This window comes from Branchiostoma belcheri, unplaced genomic scaffold (assembly GCF_001625305.1).
Source record: "Branchiostoma belcheri isolate BF01 breed outbred unplaced genomic scaffold, Haploidv18h27 scaffold14, whole genome shotgun sequence".
Taxonomy (NCBI): Eukaryota; Metazoa; Chordata; class Leptocardii; order Amphioxiformes; family Branchiostomatidae; genus Branchiostoma; species Branchiostoma belcheri.
Window position 1 is genome coordinate 3,844,787 of NW_017802824.1, and position 15,053 is coordinate 3,859,839.

The 15,053-nt window shown below is 40.3% G+C and overlaps 1 protein-coding gene across 1 annotated transcript; it reads left to right on the forward strand.

Annotated features, from left to right (window-relative positions):
- The first annotated feature begins 5,496 nt into the window (after nt 1-5,496).
- LOC109464566 (cell adhesion molecule 4-like) lies at nt 5,497-14,443 on the forward strand. Its single transcript, XM_019761571.1, has 12 exons — nt 5,497-5,515; nt 6,302-6,613; nt 7,287-7,429; nt 9,286-9,448; nt 9,976-10,123; nt 10,664-10,779; nt 10,927-11,181; nt 11,585-11,756; nt 12,337-12,479; nt 12,950-13,069; nt 13,574-13,771; nt 14,289-14,443. The coding sequence occupies exons 1-12, from the start codon at nt 5,497-5,499 to the stop codon at nt 14,402-14,404; spliced, it is 1,905 nt and encodes a 634-aa protein (XP_019617130.1). The 3' UTR covers nt 14,405-14,443.
- The last annotated feature ends 610 nt before the right edge of the window (nt 14,444-15,053 follow it).

Below are 15,053 nucleotides of genomic sequence, written 5' to 3' on the forward strand. Positions count from 1 at the left end.
TGGGAAGTTCAGGGTATGATGTGCTTTCGCGTAGCTTTTAAGAAACGTGGTGGTCATCAAGAGAGATAATGGAAGAAAAAAGTAAACAAACTAAAAACAGTGAAAAAGAAGATTAAGTGGGCACATGGCAGTTTCTACACATTAGCTTTTACACAGGTCGGCAACTGTATGTTTCAAAGGTTTTGCAAACGTCTGCCTCCCGGCACTGGGGGAAATGGATACAGACAAAAGCTTCCGGAACACGCTCTCTTCAGCATATTACACTAAATTAAAGGCACAGACTTCTTGTTTCAGTAAGAGGGGACATGACCTATACAAGACAAGGCAACAAGCCATCCACTTTCATGTACGCCCGCCAACGCTACTTACATGTGATGTTTTTCATTTTTCAAAGTGCGTCACATCACTTTGATGTTGAGGCTGCATTACGTGATTGTGTACTTGAGTGGGAGACGCCATATAGGGACTTCATCATGACTCTGGGCAAAACAAATGATAACGGCAAAAAAACAGGAAACCTGCTACGAGGGGAACATAGCTGACAAACTAGAAATGTAACATTTGCAAATCAAATACATAATGTTTACCTTCGCATATGGTCTGCTCCGTAAATTCTTACCCAAACACATTCATGTACGGTATATGGACAGACAGGGGTCTAAATCCCTCCTGTTACAAAATTGCAACATGATGTAGCCCAACACGAGTTACCATGGTGACAGACGTATGGTTCAGTTGGTTGACCTTATTGGTTTGGGGAAGAAGAAGAGGAAACAGGGCAAAAACAATATGTTTTCATTCGGTAAATAAAAACAGAGTAGATTACTTAGACTTGGGGATGCTCTCATCCGACACACGAGGTAGTCTGAACGTTCTAGCCAGTTCGGTCAGTTTGTAGGTCCCACTCCATTGTTTGTTGATAGTTCATTCTGGGTCAACCTCTGCGTCTTTTATTTCCCCAGAGTAGATTACAGAGTGCATAAAAAGGCTACCTACTTCATCAGGAAAGGTAATTTGCACTACGAACTTTTTCCCATTACCATGCAAAACTCGGTCGACTTGAAATAGTAGTTCCTAAACTCTGCGTAGCGGAATCATTGACATTCACCGTAGATTGTAATGATTACGTGCAATGATGTATGGTGATCTCTGACCTCCTCGGTAGGTTCTTACAGCTGACCGCACCATGTGGAAGTTATCCCGATAATCATCATGGAACATTTGTAAGCCACAATCAAGCTCGGGATTGCTTTTTTCAAGGACGTCATTAGCTCAAAAGGGAGACGCTATATGTTTTATTCATTGGTCCTTGAATTTTTTTTTTCAAAGATAACAGGCTATTGATGCCTTATCTTGGACTGGAACTGGAATGCAGGAGGCCTTTGTGATTTTCCGCCATTGTATTTGAGTTAAAGTTGACCAATGCTTACGGTATCACAATATCTAAGGGACGACGCACCGGCACTGGATAGATAACTGTTCTCCTCAATACCATAATCCTCCATCAGTATTACTTTCTAAAACTTTAATTATGTATGGAACTTTAATTAAGCCTGTGACTGGCTTATTGATGGTGGTACAGCATTTAATAGGTCCTCTTTGTCCGAGCTACGTAAATTGTTCAGTGTGTAAAAAAAGTTGGCAAATGGAGCAGTTTTTAAGCCCCTGCCAATCGTTCAGAACCTTCTCCCAACCACCTCCCAACCAAGGTTGGGTGAAGTTCGGGAGCAGTAAGATTTATGTCACGTCATCTACCTTTTGATTTGAGTTAAATTATACTCAAATTTGAATACCTTCCACGTCCCAAACATTACGGACCTCCTACACTCAGACACCTGTAGCCTACCCCACCTCCCATGTTCGAAAACATTCGGCTGAGGCAACTGAACAGTAGCCTACCTAGCCGACCTTGCAATTGCTCCCTGGCCCTCGCAACCATGGTTCAGGGAAGTCGGTAGTATTCGGGAGGCAATGTGAAACAGGGCCTGAAGAGCATGCATATCTTGTGACAGCTCAAAGATAACGTATTTCCCGCAGTCTCAGGAATAGAATATGTATTATAGCAATTACGAACAGCTACTGATATTTAACCATATGGTCTTTTACAGTTTGACATATGATAAATGATCAATCAAGCTTATCGTGTAATCCCAAAACATATCACAAGTAAAAAAAAAACACTAAAATTTTTAAGAACACTGTGACGTTTAGAATTGGAAATTAAAGATCCCTAATGATCAACTGTTCGACTTATTTTATGCCTTGTTCAAGAGAAACCTGCTGTCGACCCCTTGAGCTCATTTGGGAAGGATCACGTATTCTATCTAGGGATGGGGATTCCACCTAAGACCCGGCAAAATTGCCAACATTAAAGGATATTCCGTAGGTCCTGATCTAGTGATAAATGTGCGCGGGGGGATGGGCGTTCTTTGTTGTTTAAGGGTCCGTTAATCATGGCGGCTCTACGGTCATCTCCAGGATGGCTCTCTGTTGAACGGACAGGAAATTAAGGTTACAATCCTTGGGAGAAAAGACCGTCGAAAGCTCTAACGAAACTGTAGAATTCAATTATCTGCCAAACGACCGAGCGCATTTCATGGATTTGCTTTATCCTCCAGACTCCATTGTCGACAAAGGTGACCACATCCAGTTAATATTTCTGAATTTTCCTTTCAAATGTCTTGAGTAAGTGTTCTAATAAAAATTGGTGAAGATATTAATATTGATATATTATCATAACGCGATGTTGTATAGCAAATTACAATGTTTTAAACACATAATATGATGATAACATATCCATGCAATCTATTCCTTTCAATTTTGTAATAAGCAATAAGCTCCCCTTGTTCCCCCGAGAGGCTTAAATATATTCATTCCATTGTACTTCTTATGTCTAGCAATTCTTCACTTCTGGCGTAATAAAGGTATTCTACCGTACTTTACGACTACCCTGGCACCTGGTGCTATTATATGCATGTTTGCACGGTATATGAAAAATGACACCTGCCGGTTATGTTCTGACAGCTGTGTGTGTTTTGCCCCTTTACGGGATAGAAGATGCCTAATATATCCTATCCGGCCGGTCCAGAAATCTCTAGAGTTAGCCAAAGGGACCTTTCAGTCATTTAACGGTAGTTAAGCGTATAAATCCTACATAAATGTAACTTTAATGCACTTTATGTAATCCTTGGTGTCAAAAGGAACAAGGCTGAACGTTCCCCAAGGTAGTAGATGTCTTTACCAAATGGAGGACCAAATCTCCACCTCTTCTGTTGAGGTCACATTTCCAAACCAGGCCAGACTGTTTGCATGAACGAAAAGCAACAATTCATATCAACAGTATAAACAAATAGTAATAATAATCAGTTTTCTTTAACTTTGTTTGGTTTAGTTTTGTTTTCTTTTATATTATCCTTTTTTTGCTCCCGGAATCTTCTCCGGGTTGGGAATTGTGCCTTCATCATTGCTGGTGTTTGAGCAACCCCTACTCTCTATAGTGAAACAAATAGTGTTAATAATCAGTTTTCTTTAACTTTGTTTTTCGTTTTGTTTTTTCTTTTATGTCATATTTTTTTGCTCCCAGAATATTCCCAGAATCTTCTGGGAATTGTGACCTTAGCATTACTTGTGTTCTGGCCACCCCCACTCTCTATCATAAAACAAATAGTATTAATAATCAGTTCTCTTCAACTTTGTTCAGTTTTCTTTTCTATTATGTTATCCTTTATTGGTCAAGAATCTTCCCCGGGTTGAGAATCGTGACCTTAAGCATTTCTTGCGCTCGGGCAATCCCTACTCTCTATCATAAAGGTGGATCTTCACACTCTTCGGGAATTCTGATTGATCGGCTAACGATGTAGCTCTCCACCACCTGCTGGCAAGCTTCCTGGCTGTACGGGCTTATGTGTATCGTGTAACCGCCCCAGGGATGTGAATTGCCTGGTCTTCTGGGACCAGAAGATAAATCCTCGCACCGAATATTGTGCAAGTCTTGGCTGAATGCCACGTCTGGTACAATATACATATGCAGCATGCTCATTGATGCATTATATTGTTCCCAACCGCTAATATCGCCTTTATGTTGGTGTAATTGCTGTAGTTATGAAGACAACGTTTATATGAAACAAAGAGAGGTAATGGTAGATTACTGTTTGGTAAGAACATTCAAAATTTAATCCGCGTACTACATAACTGTATAAAGGTGTGGATTTTAAGGTAAATGTGCCAATGAATGGAACCTGTTTTAGACACACTTTAATGCCAACTTGTTTGATCGTCAAATGCTAGTTCCCTTTATTCCTTTTGACGCAAAGAGGAACTTTAATGCTTTAAAGATTAAAAGAAACACAATACAAATTTCATGACCTGGAGAATAACACAGATGAACCGACAGTTTGTAGTCCATTATGAGACAATATTTGTAAAAAAAATGTTCATTTAACATAAAATTATCTGTCAGTAAAGAGTTGTGCAAGTATCATTATCACGACATATTTCCTGTTGTCATTAAATAAGGATTACAGAGTGAAAGCTAAGAATAATCGGATAGACCAAACCATTGACTTGGAGAATAACACAGATGAGCTTCAACTTTGCACTATGAGCCAATATGTTTGACAATGTTCATTTATTATAGAAAAAATCTGTCAGTGAAGAGTCGTGCAAGCATCATTTCAGGATCATTTCCTGTTGTCATTCAATACATATCCCATAGTAAAAACTAATGGTAATCAAATAAACAAAACACAAATAACACAAAGAATAATACAGATGAACCTACAATTTGTACTACGCTGTGAACCAATATTTATGACACTCTTGATTTAACAAAGAATAATCTGCCAGTGAAGATCGTGCAAGTATCATCATTAGGACTTCTTCTCTGTACATGTAGTCAGTTACTAGAGATTACATAGTGAAAAAAAAAGTTGCTCTATTTATCATCACTGTTTCTGGTTGCCAGTTTGGGCACCACAACATCAATCACCCATTGTTGAATCTCGCCGGGGTAAGGAATATTAGATTACATTCGCTGGGGAGGTGGCAGCCTGACACGCTGCAGGACAATACAAGCAGATTCCGTCTGGAATGAGAATGACTCAGAGTATCCAGATGGTTTCCAACACCTATGACCCATCTGCCTCATTCACGTAAGAGACATGTATTAATACTCACACTAATCCTCTATAGCCAGACTTCTAGGGAGCTGTAATTTTTGACGTGATTACCCAAGGAACTAAATTGCATCCCTCAATTTATCTTTAGTGCTTTGACACAAAGATGGAGTGTATCGCAGCTGACAACGTAAAAGTGAATTCTACACGAGTTGGCAGAACTTTTAGCCGCACAAACCGCTGTCCAGCTATTGGAACCGACAAGGACAACCGACTCGAATTTGTAACCACCCATACTGGAAAAACACAGCCAAACCAAATTAGTGGAATCCTTTTAAGTCTTTTAGTGCTAATCCACCCCCGTCACTTCTGACCCGCGGAAATGTTCATCATCCTGAAGAGTAACACATTTGCTGAGTCTTTTGAATTTTGCAAAGAAGAGTTCGCGACCCCAATTTTGACAGGACCCAGTGATGTATTCCCTCGTGACGCTTTCCTGTCCGCCATGATAATCAAAGGAGAAAACATAATTCAATCACGGCACCTTTTACATCAAAGTTGTCAGTACCGATTCCGTGTCAAGGAAAGCTGTTCAATCCATAGCAATGAAGAACACTATCTTCATAGATTCAACAACACGCAACATCATAAGTCATGTGCGGTTCTCAGTATTGGGGCTTTAAGTAAAGAAGGAAACGTTGAGATCAATCAATATACATTACTTGCATAGGAGAATGATTCATTCACTGTCAAATGGAGAATGTCAATACTTTACAAGTTACTTATACTTTACTTTAGAAGGTAGTTTTAATGTATGTTGAAAAAATAATAAAAGCGAAACATGGCCGTGAAGTTATTATTGTTGTTTGTTTGCATATAAAAACAATACAAAAAGTAAATGAAATACACGGAAGAAACAGAAAATAAAATAAATAATCTATACAGAATTAATGTGCTGGAGACGGAATAAAAGCCTTAAGGCTTATTCGTGTCCCCCTCCATTACAATTAAGAGCATAATTGATAATAATAATAATAATACTAATAAAGGTAAGTAAACAACATATGAAAAACAACAATAAGTAAGCTCATTATGAACTTGGTATCGGTTCTTCCCATATGATGTGTCCACTTCTGAATAAGTAGCATTTCTATATGTTATTTGCTATATGTTATTTCCTTATGCAGTGCAGGCAGTGTCTTACCGTGTACGCCCAGAGTCATTGGCCGTACGGGAGGGACAGACTGTCACGCTAAGATGTGCCTTCATCGGACTAACAGCACAGAGTGTGGTGATCTGGGAGGGACCACCGAACTTCAACGTCATGTCAACAGACAGGATGGTGGATTCCCTCTACAAGAGACACCGGATCACTGGGAATTCTGCCAGGGGAGAGTACAACATGGAAATCGATGATGTCCAAGTATCAGACGCTGGTGGCTACAGATGTAGTACTTTAGGACTGCAGGAAAAGGCAGAGATGATGTTGGATGTTATAGGTACGTGACAGAAAAACACACAGACATTATGGCACATATACAAACACACATACTCACAAAAGAACACACACACAATCATGTGCGTTTGGCCAGACTGATTTAATTTTATGGATGACATCCACGCGAGCATTGATTTTCGCCTGTTCTCAAAAAAAAAAAAAAAACACGTCCTCCGAGGCTCTGGCCTGGGTGCCATCCTTCGTAATCCATGGTAGCTAGCGGCAATATGGAGCCGGCGATAACTATGGATGATGGCACCCAGGCTATCGCTTTCCATAGCACATAACGTACATTATGCTAATACTCAGATTACACCGATATTCTAGACCCACTATGTACAGCCCTGTACACGTTCAACAGAACTTCAACTTAGTCTACGATCATGAAAGTTCATCTGTGTTGGTAGTTACATGTAAAGAGTTAAAACGTTTGATCCAACACAAAACGTTCTCTCAACTAGAGCTTTCGACCAGTCACTCTGGTGACCCAGTGTTGACGTCAGACTTCAAAGAAGCCAAGTGACAAGCCTCACTGGGTCAGTCTACTGAGGAAGACCAGAGTGACTGGTCGAAGGCTCTAGGTGAGAGAACGTTTTGTGTTGGATCAAAAGTTTTAACTCTAAACAAGAACTTAAACTTAGCTACATGCCATTACTTTATCAATGTCCCTACAGTTCCGATGAAAAAACCTCCGAAGATCACACTGAGTGATGCCAGTAGCACTGCCGGTCAGTCACTAACTCTGAGCTGCAGGACAACAGAGGGGTCTCCACTCCCCACACTAACATGGTTTAACGGCACCACACAAGTACAACAGGTACTGAGAAAATCCTTCCTTTTTCAGGCAATAAGTCTCAGGAATCAGGGTCTGTAAATGATCTGTCTCTGTTATTAACGGACCCACACATCAATACCGTTCCTAACTTCAATCGTCAATGCCGTTCTTTTTAATGTGTATTTCGAAGTTTGTCTGTTTTTTTTTAATATATTGTTGAACACTTTAGGTACTACGGTCTACATCGTTCTGTACTTAACTTGTAGTCACAAATTTTTAATCTATAATGCTTGTGGAATTCAGTTAACTTGGCTGCCAATGCAATGTGAATGAATAGTATTCTAGTACTGCGTAACTAAATGGTTAACCCATAACGTCATTGGGAGGTCCTTTAACATTCCTGGAAATGATTGCCTGGTCTCTTATGATTACACTTCCTGGAAATTGCACTCTAGGGTTTTCGCTTTCCTTTCCTAACGTGATTCTCCAGGGAATTATATTTATAATCAGGTTTTGTGGGTCATTGGCAGGTTTAAAACATTCCAGGAAATCATTGCCTAGTCGGCTATGATTAGACTTCCTGGAAATTTCACTCTAGTCTTTTTTCGCTTTACTTTTCTAACGTGATTCTGCAGGGAATTAGGTTTATAATTAGGTTTTGTGGGTCATTGGCAGGTTCTTTAACATTCCTGGAAATCATTGCTTAGTCTGATATAATTAGACTTCCTGGAAATTTCGCTTTACTTTCCTGACGTGATTCTGTAGGGAATTAGGTTTTGTGGCAGGTCTATTGGATTTCCATCAAGCCATTTTTCTCGCCAGTATCACCGGTGCACCCCCAATTCTAATTAATCCCCAGGTTGTTACAGTTGCGTAAGAAATCACAGAGCATGGAGGCCTATTGGGGATGTCACACGTCTTTCGGAAGAAAACAAATTCCCTGGAATTCATTCCACGCGCCTTGCGTCCCTTGCTTACGAAAGCCCCCCAAAGGGCAGGAGACCACTTAACTGTAATTGTAATTTAAGCCTTAGTTGAATATTTCATAGCCCATTTCCTGCACCTGCAATATCCAAAACGAAGGCCAGCAATGTTTCAAATTATAAATGGGTTGGTAACACTAGATTGTGGCATGAAAAATTTACCAAGCATAGATAAGTACTTCCTGACGTATATGGAGATAGATTGAGGAAAGGGATAACAAGTTTGAACAGTAACAGTCCATCTAAAACATAAGTCAAAATGCCTAAAGTTGCGGGTGACTGTCTGTTTAATCAATTTGGTTTAAATGCGTATTACAGGTCTTATATGATGTGCAGATTGAACATCGTGTACTTCTAGTTCAATCGTCTAACATTTGGTTTTATCTTAGTACGCGGAAAAGATAGAGCAATGCAACAATTTTGTGGACTAAGTGTAAATTTAATTTCTAAATTTCCCTTGATGCTCGTACTCACTTAAAGGCATCCAATGCAATTTCAGGGCGACAAAACGGGAAATATTTTGAAAAAGCTTTAAAAAGGCAATCTGTATGATAATAACACGTACTGTCCCACTTTAGTACAATGTGCGAATCAGTATCTCATACTTCAGGCATATAAAACTGCAGAAACAAGCTCTAAGATCAGTCCTCTATTTTCTGGGTGGTGCCCTTGAAATTAATCCAGGTCCTTCCAGTAACCGTTTTTGTCAGAATTTTGGACATTTTTGCTCCATGAATGTCGATGTACATTGGGACAGTGTTGTTTCAATTTTAATATGTATGTAGAAAAGTGACTAATAAATTGACTTTAAGATTGTGGTTTTAAAAATTTAAGCCTTAAAAACAACTGCATTGGATACTTTCAATGTTTATGTTAGTAGACTTATAAATTGCATCATTTTTTCATAAATCACAGAGCAATATGAAGCTGACGGAGGACCTGTCAATCGCGAGTCTAGACCTGGTACTTCTGGAGCTGACCAGATGGGATCATGGGAGAAATTTCACCTGTGTGGCTGACCAAGGCCATCCTCAACTAGCAGCTTCAACAGCGTCATCAACTATACTGGATGTCAAATGTAGGTGTATATCATTTTTATGTTTACCGAAGGAAAACATATTGTTTTTGCTACGTTTCTTTTTCTTCTTCCGTTCCGCTCTGCAAATGTTACCTATCTAGTTCTGTTGTGCGTCTCTTAAGGCCACAACAAGTAATTTTATGGATGACACCGTTTAAAATGAACCTTGTTTTTTTTGCCCGCTCGCATTAGATTTGGAGTCTGCTGAGGATGTCATCCATAAAATTTATTTGCTGTGGCCTAACATGTAGATAGATAGAATCACTTGATCTGTACAGAAATTAGCTCAAGGTCTTTGTCACGCCATCTCATCACACCAAGCCTTCACGTCCATCCAACTATTATTATGTGTATTCATATATGAAAGTTTTGAAAATGAATATCATTTTCTTATGACATGTTCAGCTTATATTGCAGATAGACGAAAACTAATGGATATAGTCACAAGTAAATCTACTAGACCTTTGCTGAAGACAAGCATAGACACTTTCAATCTACTTTCAATCTAATGAACATTGTATCTTCAGATTCCCCTGTTGTAAGAATCAGGTCACAGTCGGTCCGTTCCAATGAGGGTGAGACATTGGACCTGAGCTGTGACGTAGACAGTAACCCTCCAGCCGACGTCTCATGGCAGAAACTTCGCGGAAGCATCCCTACTAATGCAGAAAACAGGTGAAACTACGTTTTCATGACTTTCAAAATCAGGGGTGCCGCCAGAGTATACAGTGCAATTTTATGGAATACAGTGCAATTTTACTAGTATATAGTGCAATTTAACGGAATACAGTGCAATCGTATTTAATTTAGTATACAGTGCAGTTTTACTAGTATACAGTGCAATTTTACCAGTAAAATTGCACTGTATACTAATACGATTGCACTGTATTCTGTAAAATTGCACTGTATACTAATACGATTTAAATGGATAAGAAAGTCGACCCCAGTGATGAACCGGGACGAAGAGGGGGGTTGGGGGTACAAACTCAGATACGTTTGGGATTATGTTCTCGCCGCTGCATATAGCGTAATGCATAAGGTATATGATACACACCGAAACGTCAGCAAAGTAAACTTTCTTGGATGTGTAAAAATCCTTTATCCTACATTTCATGATCCACCTGCGTTTCATAAAGAGATCGCAATGCGACATCATGGGCATTAGCGACTGTTCCGTATATTTGGTACATTCTGTCTCATATATTTTGACTTCAGAGGCGGTACACTCCGCCTACCGACATTGGACAGAACTGCAGCAGGCGTGTACCAGTGTCATGCTGCCAACGGTATTGCACCGAGTGGGGTCGGCTCAGCCACCTTAACTGTGCAATGTAAGTACAATGTATCAGTTTCCCAAGGAGCTTTCACAATCGTTGAAAGCTCATTGGTTTCCCTGAAAATTTTAGGAAATATCACCAAATAATCTGCTTTATCTCTGCAATGTACGCCCTTTGAAACATATTTTTTCTGTTGTTCAGATCCACCCCACATCACTTCAAACTTTAACCGCAAGACGAGTCCATTCGTCGGGCAGGAGGGTTTCTCCTTGCCCTGTGAGGCGGAGGGATATCCAGAGCCTCGCGTTAGGTGGCGGCGGAAGGGCACAAAGCTGTACTTTGGTAACCCCCTGCAGTTCTCCCGGATTGACTATGATATGGAGGGAGACTACGAGTGTGTGGCGTCAAACGGCCAGATGAGGGACGCCGTCAGACAAATCTTTCTGGATGTCAGAGGTAATAATAGACATGACATTATTTATTATGTTTACCGAAGGAAAACATATTGTTTTTGCTACGTTTCTTCTTCTTCTTCTCCTCCAAACAGTGACCTCTGACCTGACTGAACTAGGCTGTCTCTCACCATTGTAACTGGTGTTGGGTTACATAATGTTCCAGTTTTATAGTTAGGGGGATTTAAACTCCTGTTACCATATATGTGAATGTGTTTGAGTAAGAATTAACAGACCATATGCGAAGGTAAAGATTATGCATTTGCTTTGCAAATGTTTCTTTCTAGTTTACTATTGATTTTTTTTAAATATACTATTACATACATTGTCAAAAGTTCTTTTGCTCATACAAAAGGTACTCGTACACACACAAAAAAGAGACATGCCTTTGATTTTTATTTTTATAGGAAAACCATACATCAACACGGTGAGTTTGAAAGTGTCTGTGCGGTCCGGAGACACGGCTAGACTGGTGTGTGAGATTCTGTCCGACCCGCTTCCTGAAGAGACAAGATGGCTGCGGCGTGGGCCCGGTCAACAGGACAAACCGGTCACAGCCAGTCAGCGAGCAGGCATCAGGTATAACCGGCGTGCAAGTAGATTATTACCTTCGCGAAGAAGGTTATGTTTTCGGTTGTGCCATGTGGTCGTGGTCAAGGTTTGTATGTATCTCACAAACATAACTGGTAGGTGGGTAGTGGTTGTGAAAATAACGGTCAAGTTCGAAAATGGTTCACCTGGCGTTTTCCTACGGTACCGCGTCTAACTATGTATGTGTATGTGCTTGGATGACGACAACATAAGTCAAGAACCCATTGATGGTACGGCATTATATTTATGATAAATTAGTAGATGGTTAAGATACAGAAAGAGGAAGGTCAAGTTCGATAATGAGCCTCTTAGCGAGTACCTGCGGCACTGCAGCGGTGCTTCAAAGAGGCAAATTTTTGCTATGTTAACAAGTTACTGAATATTGCTCGCTAATATCAGATGCTTATGTTAAAGAAAATTTGACCATCGTGAAGGCAGTTTGGAAATGTGTATCAGATATTGTGATCTTCATCTTTGCTTACCATAGGTGAACGGGATTGGCGTCTCATACTTTTATATGTGGAATTGAAGAACGTGTATACATTCTTCACCTATAATGTATGTACAGAGAGGAGGAAACGACGTCACCTCGAGGCGTGACGAACACCCTGGTGATCTCTCACGTCGGCCGTTCAGACGGCGGAGTTTACGTCTGTGAGACAACAAACACCTTCGGCACCTTCCAGAGGGAGTTCCGCATGGACGTCAAAGGTACTTTCGTATCATTGCATGAAAGTTCATCTGTGTTGGTATACTTCATTATAACCAAAAGGGCTAAACGTTCTAGCCAACACTAAGTAAATTGGGACTTACCCAATTTTCGGCCGACTCCATCAGCCTTGTTCACGGAATGGAACCTTCTACTGCAGCTTCCGTGACATCGGAAACACGTGTTGCAGCAAAGGGTCGTCCGTGTCAGATAACCTGTGTCGCCCCCCGTCTCGGTTCAGTGTTGGACGGTTGGCCCGAATGTACACGACTTCTTAGTCCCAATTTACTTACTGTTGGCTAGAACGTTTAGCCCTTTTGGTCGTAATTTCGTGTTCTTGGATATTGAATTGTTCATGTTGATAGTACGCCACTTATCTGTGGATCGTTTATATAGAAGAGTTTCATACATCGTTTACTATTGCTTTTGTTAAATGCGATACGTCTAACAAAAACATCATTATTTGCTTCAGATACCAACACGCATGCAGTAGTCATCGCTTCCGTCACAGTTATTGTTCTGCTGATTCTTTTCGCCACGATTTTCGTCTGTATCGCCAAGAGGACAGGGTTGACTGCGGGGGCCAAGCGTGGTTAGTATAGTACAGATCTCCGTGAATAGTTTCATCAGGATGGTAAGACACTGAGTAAAGAGACTATTTTTACACAACCAAGTCTTTTATTCAGTCGACGTTTCGGTGACCGTCTGTCACCTTCCTCAGGGCGATTCTGACTAGTTCACATTGCAGTGCATCACAGGTGTCGCTGCTACAGATATTTTGAAAAAAATATATCGCAAGTAAACATGCACAACACGATTTTGATATGAAAGAACCTGACAATACTTAAATGCTGCATCCAACAGAGGATACTTTAGACATTTTGTCATCATTCTCTAAATGTCACCAGATACCATTGTTCCAAATACCTTTAACCTAGGCAAAGAAGCAACGTGGCAAATTTCACTGGGTCAGTCTACTGAGGAAGACCAGAGTAACTGGTCGAAAACTCTAGGTGAGAAAATTTCAACTCAGAACAAATTTAACTTTGAACAGATACCTATGAATAAGTATGATTGTTCTTTGCGTATTTCACAGAGAAAACTACAGGTTCTACTCTGACGGCTTCCCGGGCCCTCCCTCCCCTTCCACCGTACATGGACAGCCGGTCTGTTCCGGTTCTGGATCCGGATGACATGACCGGTCTGGAGCTACAGGACTTTAACGGGACCCTGAAGCCACGACCTCCCCCCAGGATGGACAAGCAGCCCTACTCCATCGGCTTATCCTACCCAAGTAGGTAGATACAATTCTCACTCTCTCCTCTGTACATCAATGAGTTGAAATTTTGAGCTGAGAAAAGTACTTCGGATATCGATTAAGGCCGTTACTGCTCTTACACTGTTGTTGCTGATACAAGGCAAGGGCATTATTTAACGTTTTTGTACCAAAAAACTATTTTAACTATTTCAAATCTTCGTGTGATTGTAATATACTTTTACTGTTCAACATATTTGTACAATTATCTCATAATGTATTACATTTATTATTAGCGCTAAAACAACGCATTTTGTGTTACCACCACAAACTACCAGAATGTAAACAAACATGGCTGGCAGTTGTATTGCCAGCTTTTTAACACACTCGTAAGGCGTTGTGTTTTGACCCCTCCACCTTCTGAATGGTACTTATTTGCCATTGCATCTTTACCTTGGTACATAATGCAGCTTTAATCAATTATTAGCTTTAATGTTTTTAGCCAAACGTTCCTGATTTCAAAATGTTATTTTCCATGCCAATTGGTCACGTATAGGTTTGATGCACCCCCTCCCGCCCTACTCCACTGTGGAGAGACAGAGGCCGGACGGGGAGGACAACATGGTGGACTCGCCCTACCTGGAGGACCCCTGGGTGACAGAGGTCACTTAGAAGACCAGCGAATGTTCAAAATATAGTTGTAGTTGATAGAAAACCATTGCGTGCACAGTTGGAAAAAATATCAATAAAAAAAACATGGATGCGTTATGTGAACCGTTTGCTAAATGTAGTTATTGTATAAACTTTTAAAAATATATTTTACAGGTGGTATATGTGATTCTAAGTTATGAAGTCGCTATCTTTGTATTAATTAGGATTTCATGAGTCCCCCCGACACCTCCACCTAAAGATAACGAGAAAAAAAGGATCAACACCTGTGCCCTGTGCTAAACCTTTAACCAGCATCATACTATACCATACATGTACATATCTTATAATGACTTTCAGTGCTATATTGCCAGGAAAATGTTTATTTGTGTAAAGAAAAAATAGGATGTAAAACGGATAATACGCGTTAAGTATTGTGAACGTTTGTACATCTGTAAACCTCCTGATTTGGTGTCTAATCTGCTCTGGCAATTTGAAAGAAGAATATATGGGGTATATATATTGCCATGCTACATGTAAATAGGAAATAATTATGCCAAAAGTGATGTTGCTGCTCTTCTATTCGTGGAGTGACACTTTTCACACGATTAAGCAGCCATAAGGAGGCTACCAAAGCAATGTGATTCAGAACACTCTTAAAGATGCGCCGTTA